Raw genomic sequence first — 12,597 nt, 5'->3', positions numbered from 1 at the left:
GGGTAGCTCCCATTAGGAGGGAAGCGGGAGGGAGGTCACAACAGGGATGACGGGCCCGCATGTGGATCATCATCTGCCGCCATCGCTCGTGTTGCTCTTAATTCCTAATCGCTGTTAATCCCTCATCTACCCATCATCATCATTACTATCAACTGTCTTTCTGTCATCTCTTATTTACACAACCCATCTCTTTTCTTTGGCCTCTGCCACTTTTCTAGTCAGGGGTGTCCAAAGTGCAGCCCGATATTTAACAAAAAAAAAAACACGTCCTACATAGCAACATAACACAAAAAAATATGAAAAAATTTAACTGGCCCAAGTCCTGACAAAAATGGGACCCGGAAACTAGAGATGGACCGCTATGTATTTTTCAGGGCCTATACCGATACCGATTATTAGTAGCCAAGGAGGTCGATAACCAATATTTGGAGCCAATATTCATTTGCAGTAAAATATAGCTAAACATGAATAATAAATGTCAGCTGAACAAGGCTTTAAATGTTTTTTTAACATTATTTTTTTAAGAAACGTCAGACCAGTAGCGACATAATGTTTTACCACCAGGGGATTTTACAAACACCTTTATTTCGTGTCTAAGAGGAGCATCAACATTTGCATTTCAAAATATGGGAATTTGCCTGAAAACTGATAGAAATATGGGATTTTTCTACATCACAATAACTTGCAAGCTAATCAATTTCATAGCATTTTATGGATTGTAAGGTTTCCTTGTGAGGAACCCTGAAATATTGGTTGGTATGTTAGTTTATTTCGAACATGTATATACAGTTTCAAGTAGCGTTGGGAACCACAGATCCCTTCCCCATCAACAATGCTAATCATGCAGACTTTGTGACTGCCAACAACGATTACTTTGTGTAAAATTATGATCCAGAACCTTATATTTTTGAGCCCAAACTCAAAGAGGAAATCAATCTGTTTTAGAACGGAGGCAGCTTTATTGAAACACTACAGCATCATGTCACATTTCTAGGTGCTAAACATACAAACTAACCATAATAAAATAAACATTGTAATATTTCCACTTTTGCTGGGATGCCGACCAACGGGACGCTCACATAATTCCGTTTACATGAAGATTCAATCGCAATAAAGGGTTAAAGTTGGCGCAACTACGTCTTTTCTGCCATCTCGGGGGATGTGAAAGTCGACCAGACTCTTGGTCCATGGCCACATTTGTCTACTACCAGGTGAGAGATGCATGAATTATATAATCTAGAATTTACTTTTAGCAGGTTTGAGGCGAAGCAGAAGCGTAAGCTAGCATTATCTTACGACTATCAATGCGCCGCTAAAATAGGCCCTCTGCGTTGGTGCTTATAATAACTATGTCACTCATATTTGGTTCATTTTCAGGTCACTAAATGTAAATGGAGCATTGTTGACGATTTCTGGATGTTTTTAGAGAAGGTGTAATGAGTGCAATAGAGGACCATTCATCTGGTGAGTCAATTGCTATTTATTTACAATTTCGAATCCATAACAAGCGTTTGTGTTCTTGTATTACATGAGGATTGTGAATAATAAACATGACTAATCTGATAATATGGTCAGAGTGCAAAAATGTTACTAACTGATTTATAATCCCCGGAAACTGCTGAAGATCTTCGAAGCGGAATATTCAAACTGGCTGACTGAATTTGTAGCATTTTGTGATGTTTAGATGGTATTTTCACATACTTTGTGGATTGAAAATACAATTGGGTATGGTTTAATTGATATAATGAAACACAATTAAGCATATAAAGTCAACTTGTTGTTCCACTCTACTGGTACTTTAAATGGTATTAATCTGCAATGGGGATCACACACTTTTTTAAGAGAATTTATTAAACCCCCACATCCTCCAGTTTTTCTGTATAGGTTAGGGTGCCAACCCTCCCAATTTTCCCCAAAGACTCTCTTTACTGCCCTTTTTTGCAGTCCTCCTCGCATCACATTACTCACGTATGTCTCCCGATTTATGGGGTTGCCATTTGTTCGGATTAGTGTTGCCCTGATACCAATATTTTGGTACCTGTACCAAAATTATTTCGATACTTTTCGGTATTTTCTCAAATAAAAGGGAACCACAAAAAATGGCGGTATTGGCTTTATTTTAACAAAAAATCTTAGTGTACATTAAACATATGTTTCTTATTGCAATTTTGTCCTTAAATAAAATAGTGAACATAAAAGACAACTATTCTTTTAATAGTAAGTAAGCAAACAAAGGCTCCTAATTTAGTCTGCTGACATATGCAGTAACATGTTGTGTCATTTTCCATTCTATTATTTTGTCAAAATGATTAAGGACAAGTGGTAGAAAATGAATTATTAATCTACTTGTTCATTTACTGTTAATATCTGCTTACTTTCTCTTTTAACATGTTCTATCTACACTTCTGTTAAAATGTAATAATCAGTCATTCTTCTGTTGTTTGGATACTTTACATTAGTTTTGGATGATACCACAAATTTGGGTATCAATCCGAACCAAGTCGTTACAGGATCATACATTGGTCATATTCAAAGTCTTTTTTTTTTCTTTTTTTTTTAAACGAAAGAAGATGTTGTGATGCCAAAAAATATCGACGTAATCATAGTAGTATCGACTAGATAGTCTGCTCGTAAACCAGCAATGTCATGACGTGATGATGACGGGAGTGCAGGGGGGTGGACCGGTACTTTTCAGAGACGGTATAGTACCGAATAAGATTAATTAGTATTGCGGTACTATACTAATACCGGTATGCCGTACAACCCTAGTTTGAATTTAAGAAAGGAGTAACAATTGCAGCTGGAAACAAAGAGTCAACAATCCCCAGCTAATTTCAGCCCACTGAATGAAATGTTTTAAAAGCGGGGAGCTTGCCTACTGCGGAATGTGCTTTGTCGACTTCTCCGCAGAGAATCTGAAGTAAACTAAACAACATAAAGAAGTTCTTATCACACATCAGTGTATTGTGAAAGGTATTTAGCATCGCACCTTTCCTGGGTGACTTTAATCTAACCAAGAGTACTTATATTGATTTTTACTTGAGAATAAAAGTTATGTGTCTGCAGGCTAAGCAGGTTATGTCAGCCCATCATTAGGAGGACTGTGATGTTGACACTTTAAAGACACTTAATCAGGCCAAAGGCTTACAGGCTATAATGAAGTGAGTATATGGAGAGGCCACACAGGCCAGTGGGTCTTGTCAGAAGGATTAAAGACATATAGGGTTGTGGAGAACATATTAACGTGTGTATGATTTGATGCAGAAACTGACCGGCGAAGAGGTCTCCATTGCTGTAGGCCTTGCCACGTCCCTCCTCATCGTTAGGCACGGCCGACACCTGCTTGGCCGAGGTGCAGCCCATGGCCTCACACTGGAAAAGCTCTCCTCATCGCACTCTTACCTGCACATCAATGACAAAATGGAGATTTGAAGATTATAAAACTGCTTTAAGTCAGAGTAATGGGTGAAAAGCAAGATGGTGTACTGTATGTTGCCGCTAATTGCCCCTTCAGCGTCTGACATGCTCGAAGCTGACACGAGGACATTGTGTACCGTGTTGTGGCTGCAGTCAGGCCAGCCTTTGTTTGTGTGGAAGCCGCGGAAATGACACGCAGCGCCAGGTGTGTAGGGTGTGGCAACCTAATCTCTGTGTCCCGGTACAATAGGGCGCTTAACCACGTTCGCTTTTCATGTTATGTTTGTCCTTTTCCAGCTCATTATGAACCTGGAGTGTAAACACTGGCTGGATGACAATAATGGTTTACAACATACACTAAACCTGAATTCTGATCTTAACTGTAACCTTAACCATAACTTTGCTCTAACGTGGCATAAAACCTATCTTTAACCATAACGAACCCTAACTTTTGATGCTTTTCTTTAACCTAGGGCAGGGTGATAAAAAAAAATATTGATATATACTGCTAAATAGCTTTTCTTCGATAATAATAAGAGACAATTTTGATAATATTAATTTGTCCCCGTTCTAAAAGACGTAAGACTAGAAACATCAACACAACATCAGCACAAAGATAATATGTAGCCAATTTTACAAAGAGGTCTCACTCTCTCATGATATTTGGCTGAGTGAAGTGTGTGATGTGAGTGACTTTAAATAGGAGGAATAAAACGAAATATATCAAACACAAAGTGTATAATGATGAAAATAAACTTAAAGACATGTCAGAAGTGAGTTTCTGGTTTGTATAAGTATGAATGTTATCTGGTTTTTAGAGCAGATGGTTCTTGTTTTTGGGGGGCTTAAGCATAACGTCATCTATTACACAATCTATAGAGAAATGGTGTCACTTCCAAATATGTTTTACCTAATTTATATAATCTGTGCATCAGTATTGTTATACATTACATGTACAATGATGTGTATATCATATATTCTACATGAAGAAGAATATTGTTCTAACGTCTTTCCCTAAATGTATCCTAACCTTAACTTTCCATCCTAACCCAAATGTTTAACCCCAACACATCAGTTTCAATTCTAATCTTTAACCCTAATTTCTAACCTAAACTTTTAACAATTGTTTCAAACCCAAACCTTTGACCATAGTCCTAATTGTATAGCCCTAATTCAGGGGTCGGCAACCCAAAATGTTGAAAGAGCCATATTGGACCAAAAATACAAAAACAAATCTGTCTGGAGCCGCAAAAAATTAAAAGCCATATTACATACAGATAGTGTGTCATGAGATATAAATTGAATCAAGAGGACTTAAAGGAAACTAAATGACCTCGAATATAGCTACAAATGAGGCATAATGATGCAATATGTACATATAGCTAGCCTAAATAGCATGTTAGCATCGATTAGCTTGCAGTCATGCAGTGACCAAATATGTCTGATTAGCACTCCACACAAGTCAATAACATCAACAAAACTCACCTTTCATGCACAACGTTAAAGGTTTTGTGGACAAAATGAGACAGAAAAAGAAGTGGTATAAAACATGTCCTAGAAAGTCGGAGAAAGTTATACATGTAAACAAACTATGGTGAGTTCAAAGACCGCCAAAATTAGTAGGACAAAACGGCGCTCGCCAAATACTTGAATCAGTGAAGCATGTTTAATATAAACAGTGTGCTTTGTAACAATTAGGGAGGCTTGTGTCATGTTTGTCCTTCTACAGAAACCATATTAAAACAAAAAATATATATATTTTTTTCTTTTTCATACATTTTTTAAAAAGCTCCAGAGAGCCACTAGGGCGGCGCTAAAGAGCCGCGGGTTGCCGACCCCTGCCCTAATTCCTTACCCTAACTATTTAATCAAACTGCAATTCAACCTGAATCTCTAACAATAATCATAACCTTAATGTTTAGCCCAAATCTCTATAAAGTTTATAAAACGATATTGCGTTCTTCCAAAATTACTCTAAATGAGCAATTTAGAATTTGAGACTTTAGTGACGTATTTTGCCTTAGTTACGTCAGCGGAGAGGTTTACCTGAAGAGCTTTGCGTGAGTCAGACAGTTGTATTCAGTTATAGTAAATAAGTTCCTTCTTTTTCTCTATGCTCATGTTGTGGGGCAGACTGGCTCGTACATGCACATGTGTCCTCCGCTGTTGCCATTTCTAATATAAAGTAGCGAATAGTTCTAACTTATATCTGTCAGTATAATCTACATGAAAGCGCTAAAAACTGAAACATGGCTGATGGGGTGGAGACGCAGTCGAAGGGGGTTTGGCCTGGAGGAGGACTTCGGCACATAAATAAGACCACCCACAAACATACTGCATTCTGAAGAGACAGTCAGAAAGTGGCAGTAAAACTAAATTTATGCTAAATGTTATGTAGACCCCAAATAAGTGTTTTAAATGTAGAAAAAAATCATAATATAACCCTTTAAACACCAATTCTCAATCCTACTCTCTAACTTTAACCACTAACCATAACCTCTAACTAACGTTTAACCCTCCCCTAAATTTTAGCCTGAATCTAAAACCATAACTCTGTGTCCCAGTTTGGACATGCAGACAGATCAGCATCGGCCACTGCCATAAACAGCTGTCAACATTGTCACTACCAAATCCACCAAGGAATGAAACTGAAGTGTTCCACATTCAATCACAACACAACAGGAATGAATATTTTCATGCATTACAGAAACGACTCCGTGGGCCCTTCACTGCTTTCTGTTCCCAGCAGCAGCAGCAACTTAGAATGAAGGAATCTGTCCATGAATCTGTCTGTGGATCAAGTGGAAATCGCACAGGAGATTTCTGACGTGTTGTCACCTGTGGACCTCTGCGTGAGCCTTATCAGCCCATTGCAGGCCTTCCTGGCACACCTCCTACTGCTACAACAAATACACCACTGCCACTCTGGGCGCAACACCCACTCGTAGGGCCTACACAAAGCGGGAAGATATTAGTGGCGCAGCGTGACGTGAGCAGAGACGACTCATCATGAACTGTGTGAAACTTAATCTAGACCAGAAAAGCACAGCGAGGGGTCCTTTCATTAAGGCGCTTATTGAAAAACGAGAGTGGCAGTCAGAAAGGGTCCTGAAGGCGGCCTGCGTTGAAAGACCTCTCATTTGCACGTATTGAAACATCAATTTGTGAGTAGGAACGCTCTAAAAATAGACACGTGACGGCCCCGGAGCTTTTGTTGTGAGCAGGGATAATGCTAGGCTGCGTGAATCTGGAAGCCGGGACGCTCTAATTCGGGCTGTGCGCGGAGGAGCAACAGGCCAACTATTACCACACAATTCATATGCAATTAGAAATAAGTAGCAATAAGGACGTGTCATTAAAACACACATTCTCGTGTCTGCACACTAACTCAGTACAGAGAAAGTTGGAACTCAAGTCAAGCTACTTTTTATGTGGCTTTGAATGACAGGGGTTCAGTCAGTGGCATATTTTTTCCATAGCTGTGCTGAGTTCCATCTGCATACACCTTTTTTAAAAAAAATTTATGAGAGTGCAAACTGGAGCTACTCCTGTCTTTGGTGCTAATATACAGAGGTCCAGAGTTTAAAAAAAAAGTCTACTCCGCAACATCATATTGACTATATATGAGAAAAATGTATTGAGACATTGAGTCATTAAAGGGTCCCATATACAGTCATGTTCAAAAGTTTACATACACTTGTAAAGAACATAATGTCATGGCTGTCTTGAGTTTCCAATTGTTTCGACAACTCTTATTTTTTGTGATAGAATGATTGGAGCCCATACTTGTTGGTCACAAAATACATGCATGAAGTTTGGTTCTTATATAAATTTATTGTGGGTCTACGGAAAATGTGACCAAATCTGCTGGGTCAAAAGTATACATACAGCAATGTTAATATTTGGTTACATGTCCCTTGGCAAGTTTCACTGCAATAAGGCGCATTTGGTAGCCATCCACAAGCTTCTGGTTGAATTGTTGACCACTCCTCTTGACAAAATTGGTGCAGTTCAGCTAAATTTGTTGGTTTTCTGACATGGACTTGTTTCTTCAGCATTGTCCACACGTTTAAGTCAGGATTTTGGGAAGGCTATTCTAAAACCTTAATTGTAGCCTGATTTAGCCATTCCTTTACCACTTTTGTGTGCTTGGGGTCATTGTCCTGTTGGAGCACCCAACTGCGCCCAAGACCCAACCTCCGGGCTGATAATTTTAGGTTGTCCTGAAGAATATGGAGGTAATCCTCCTTTTTAATCATCCCATTTACTCTCTGTAAAGCACCAGTTCCATTGGCAGCAAAACTGACCCAAAGCGTAATACTACCACCACCACACGTATGGTGTTCCTGAGATTAAAGGCCTCACCTTTTCTCCTCCAAACGTATTGTGACCAAACAGCTCAATTTTTGTTTCATCTGACATCACATGGACAAAGATAACACCTTCTGGAGGAAAGTTCTGCACCAATTTTGTCAAGAGGAGTGGTCAAAAATTCAACCAGAAGCTTGTGGAAGGCTACCAAAAGTGCCTTATTGCAGTGAAACTTGCCAAGGGACATGTAACCAAATATTAACTTTTGACCCAGCAGATTTGGTCACAGTTTCAGTAGACACATAATAAATTCATAAAAGAACCAAACTTCATGAATGTTTTTTGTGACCAACAAGTATGTGCTCCAATCACTATCACAAAAAAATAAGAGTTGTCGAAATTATTGGAAACTCAAGACAGCCATGACATTATGTTCTTTACAAGTGTATGTAAACTTTTGACCACGACTGTATTTCACTGTTTTTCCGAATGTGAGGAAAATGAAAGAAAATATGCAGCTCTAGTCTTTGGAAAATACTTTCAACTAGATTTTGACCATCATGCTCATTCCTAGTCGCGGCCTGACACTTTTGCACAGTACTGTATGCTAAATGGTAAAGCCACCAATGTAGCCGAGATAAAAATTAGATGCTTTTCAGTAGGTCTCCAATGTACTTTTCCAACTTTTGCAATGCGTTGCCTTCATTCATTCTCAAAATGAAACAGCTCAGGTGTAGAAAATTACTTTTTGATTGAACTGCTCACACCTCACACTTTCATCCATGTCAAGGAAAAATCCCCCCGAAAGGAAGGAAACTGAGACTTTTCTCAGATTCACTGTGGCGACTGCAGCACGAGTTAAGTCTTGAAAGCGCTGCCACACGCGAGACCACAGTGGGGTGTTGCCCAGTGTTGACTTAACCCGCAGGACAGTTGGACTGCCTTGAAGTGTGTCAATAGGACACGCTTAGTCAGCAAAGACCCTGACAACAAGCTTCTGTATCATCATCATGAACATCAAATGTTGGAGGGCCTATTTAAGCTGGGAATTTTCCACCATTTCTATGTGAACAGAACTGACACAGAGTTAATGTTTAAGCTGCGGACGAAGTATTAAAGGTGGGAAAGCATCTGGAAGGAAGGTAAATGTGGAAACAAGGGGTGTGATGTTTAATAGCAGACCCTTTCTCCTGCCCTGTTGTGTTAAAAGCAATGGTCAAAAAGTATACTTTGTGGCAGGGGTTGTGACTTTGGGGTTTTAACTGTAAATGGTCAATCAAAAAGCTACAACAGAATTTTGGACAATTAGCATTAGGGATGGAGGATATGGCTTAAAATCTGTCACGATATACAGTTGTGGTCAAAAGTTTACATACACTTGTAAAGAAAATAATGTTATGGCTGTATTGAGTTTCCAATAATTTCTACAACTCTTATTTTTTTGTGATAGTGATTGGAGCACATACTTGTTGGTCACAAAAAACATTCATGAAGTGTGGTTCTTTTATGAATTTATTGTGGGTCTACTGAAAATGTGACCAAATCTGCTGGGTCAAAAGTATACATACAGCAAGGTTAATATTTGGTCACATGTCCCTTGGCAAGTTTGAAACAAAAATTGAGCTGTTTGGCCACAATACCCAGCAATATGTTCGGAGGAGAAAAGGTGAGGCCTTTAATCCCAGGAACACCATGTCTACCGTCAAGCATGGTGGTAGTAGTATTATGCTCTGGACCTGTTTTGCTGCCAATGGAACCGGTGCTTTACAGAGAGTAAATGGGACAATGAAAAAGGAGGATTACAGTACCTCTAAATTCTCCAGAACAATCTAAAATCGTCAGCCCAGAGGTTGGGTCTTGGGCGCAGTTGGGTGTTCCAACAGGACAATGACCCCAAACACACGTCAAAAGTGGTAAAGGAATTGCTAAATCAGGCTAGAATTAAGGTTTTAGAATGGTCTTCCCAAAGTCCTGACTTAAACGTGTGGACAATGCTGAAGAAACAAGTCCATGTCAGAAAACCAACACATTTAGCTGAACTGCACCAATTTTGTCAAGAGGAGGAAACAATTCAACCAAAAGCTTGCCAGAAGCTTGTGGATGGCTACCAAAAGTGCCTTATTGCAGTGAAACTTGCCAAGGGACATGTAAGCAAATATTAACATTGCTGTATGTATACTTTTGACCCAGCAGATTTGGTCACATTTTCAGTAGACCCACAATAAATTCATAAAAAAACCAAACTTCATGAATGTTTTTTGTGACTAACAATTACTCCATCACAAAAAAATAAGAGTTGTAGAAATTATTGGAAACTCAAGACAGTCATGACATTATGTTCTTTACAAGTGTATGTAAACTTTTGACCACGACTGTAATTATTGCAGCCTACGGAGATAACAATATATATATATATATATATATATATCAATATAATATTTGGTATTTAAATTATAATAGAAAGGGTTACAAAAGAACCTAATTTGGTTGCTGATGTACGCCGTAACATATTTTATCATTTCCGGTTGTTAAAGTTAAAGTACACACACACTAGGTGTGGCGAAATTATTCTCTGCATTTGACCCATCACCATTGATCACCCCCTGGGAGGTGAGAGGAGCAGTGGGCAGCTGTGGTGGCCGCGCCTGGGTATCATTTTTGGTAGTAAAAACTACCTTTAATCTACCTGTTAATATCTGGTTATTTTCTGTTGTAATATGATTTTATACAACCTTTTGTTAAAATGTATTTAGCCCTTATTCTTCTGTTTTGATACTTTACATTAGTTTTGGATGATACCACAACTTTGGGTATCAATCCGATACCAAGTCGTTACAGGGACAGTACTGGTCAAACCAATGCGGATGCTTCACATTTTCAAAATAATTGAATGATGAAATTTTTGACCACCATTATAATTAGACAGAAAACAAATGATGGCGTAGTAACAACATCAGTTATATTTTTAAATTATTTGCTACTATTGGCTCTGATTTATCACCTTTGGTTTTTGCCCTTAAAGGGGAACTACAGTTTTTTTTGGAATTTTGCCTATCGTTCACAATCATTAAGAAAGACATGACGACAGATGGATTTTTTTTTAACGCATTCTTCAGTTCAATTCAGTTCAGTTTCAGTTCATTTCGAACATGCATATGATACAATGTAATGCATCACACAATTCCAGTATTCTAACTTGTAAATACGCCAATGGGAGCTCCTCTATTTCGCCCATAAAACCCAATAAATAACAATTTAAAAACCGCCAACAATACTCCATTTACATTTTGTACCTTGAATATTAATTAACTATTACTGATATTGTTATTATAAGCGCTAACACAGACACAGACAAACTATGTATAGCGGCACCGTGATCACATTCACAAGCCCGTGTACAATTTCGACATGATCGACTGGTTAGGTTTTTCCTCGCTTCCTTGCTCCTTGGAAGTTTATTGTAGATCATAAATTATGCATTTCACTTGGAAAGTAGAAGTCTGAGGACATATTCTGACAAGTTAGTACACTTTGACAGCCAGAAATGGCAAGAATGACCCGTTTCTTTGGGAGGATTATGGTCATTCTTCATCTAAATGGGAATATATGAACATCCCAGCAGTCGGCATCCTAATGACAGCAGACCTTGCACAGTAAGTGATGTTTTATTATGTTTGTTGACTTTCATGTAGTCTGCAGTGAGGAAAAAAAAGCAAATGTGATGCGTTTTGTAAATGAATGCGCCGCATATGCTTAAAATACGTAAATATTAAATGTTATTATAAATGTACCCTTTACTACATTACATATATACTTAGATCATGTATATAAAATCTCAAAGGAGGTGTTTGGATGTTTTTGTAAGGGATTTGTAGGCGGAATAGAGCGGCTCAAATAGGCTCCATTGTAAGCAGACTTTTGATCGCATTTAACATTTAGAATTATAAACATAACATCCCCTGTCATGTCTCTCATAATGATTGTGAACTATAGGCAAAATAAAATAAACAAGTGCAGTTCCCCTTTAAAGCCCTTGTGTCCAATTACTTAGTTTGTGAGTTTGTAAACTATAACAAAAATAATCGAATATCGATCTAATCACTCTAGTATTGATCATATACGGATACTACCTTTAGTGTCGACACCACCAATTTATGTATCGACCTGCCTTCCTCTTACGTGTGGCGTACTGACTGCAACAATGCTGACACGCCAACAGTCGTTAAATTATCCTCTAACTCTTATTAATATACTTGTTAATTTCCTGTTAATATCTGCTTACTTTCTGCTGCAACGTGGTTCCGCCTACACTTTTCTAACTTTACTAAGCACTTATTTCTTCTGTTGTTTCAAGTTAGCTTAGCATCTATCTTAGCTATTAGCATGCCTTCTATCAGTATACTTGATAATGATACCTAAGATATTAAGAAATGCAGTTTAATTGGCATGATGAAGGTGATTATTATTATACTATTATACTATATTAGACTAAGCCTGCTCAGTGGCGTGTTTGTTAGAGTGTCCGCCCTGAGATTGGTGGGTCGTAAGTTCAAACCCCGGCCGAGTCATACCAAAGACTATACAAATGGGACCCATTACCTCCCTGCTTGGCACTCAGCATCAAGGGTTGGAATTGGGGGTTAAATCACCAAAAATGATTCCAGAGCACGGCCACCGCTGCTCACTGCTCCCCTCACCTCCCAGGGAGTGGAACAAGGGGATGGGTCAAATGCAGAGGGTAATTTCACCACACCTAGTGGTACTTTAACTTTAACTTATGGGAGCGGCTCCACACTGTGAATGGAGACACACAATTAGCTTTTAGCTTGTCAGCCTGGGGATTTAAAATAAATACAATATTAGCCAGAG

At 38.6% G+C, this 12,597-nt stretch overlaps 1 protein-coding gene across 2 annotated transcripts in view; it reads right to left on the bottom strand.

Annotated features, from left to right (window-relative positions):
- The window catches only part of LOC133617758 (uncharacterized protein C1orf21 homolog), a 76,781-nt gene that overhangs the window by 27,453 nt on the left and 36,731 nt on the right, over positions 1 to 12,597 (bottom strand). For both annotated transcript variants that reach the window (XM_061977952.2, XM_061977951.1), the window contains exon 2: positions 3,273 to 3,402. In XM_061977952.2, coding sequence (XP_061833936.1) covers positions 3,273 to 3,363 — 91 coding nt within the window. In that variant the 5' untranslated portion in view covers positions 3,364 to 3,402. The remainder of the gene's footprint in view (positions 1 to 3,272; positions 3,403 to 12,597) is intronic.

Source organism: Nerophis lumbriciformis, linkage group LG18, assembly GCF_033978685.3.
Source record: "Nerophis lumbriciformis linkage group LG18, RoL_Nlum_v2.1, whole genome shotgun sequence".
NCBI classification, from domain to species: Eukaryota; Metazoa; Chordata; class Actinopteri; order Syngnathiformes; family Syngnathidae; genus Nerophis; species Nerophis lumbriciformis.
This window is presented reverse-complemented; position numbering and strand designations above follow the sequence as displayed.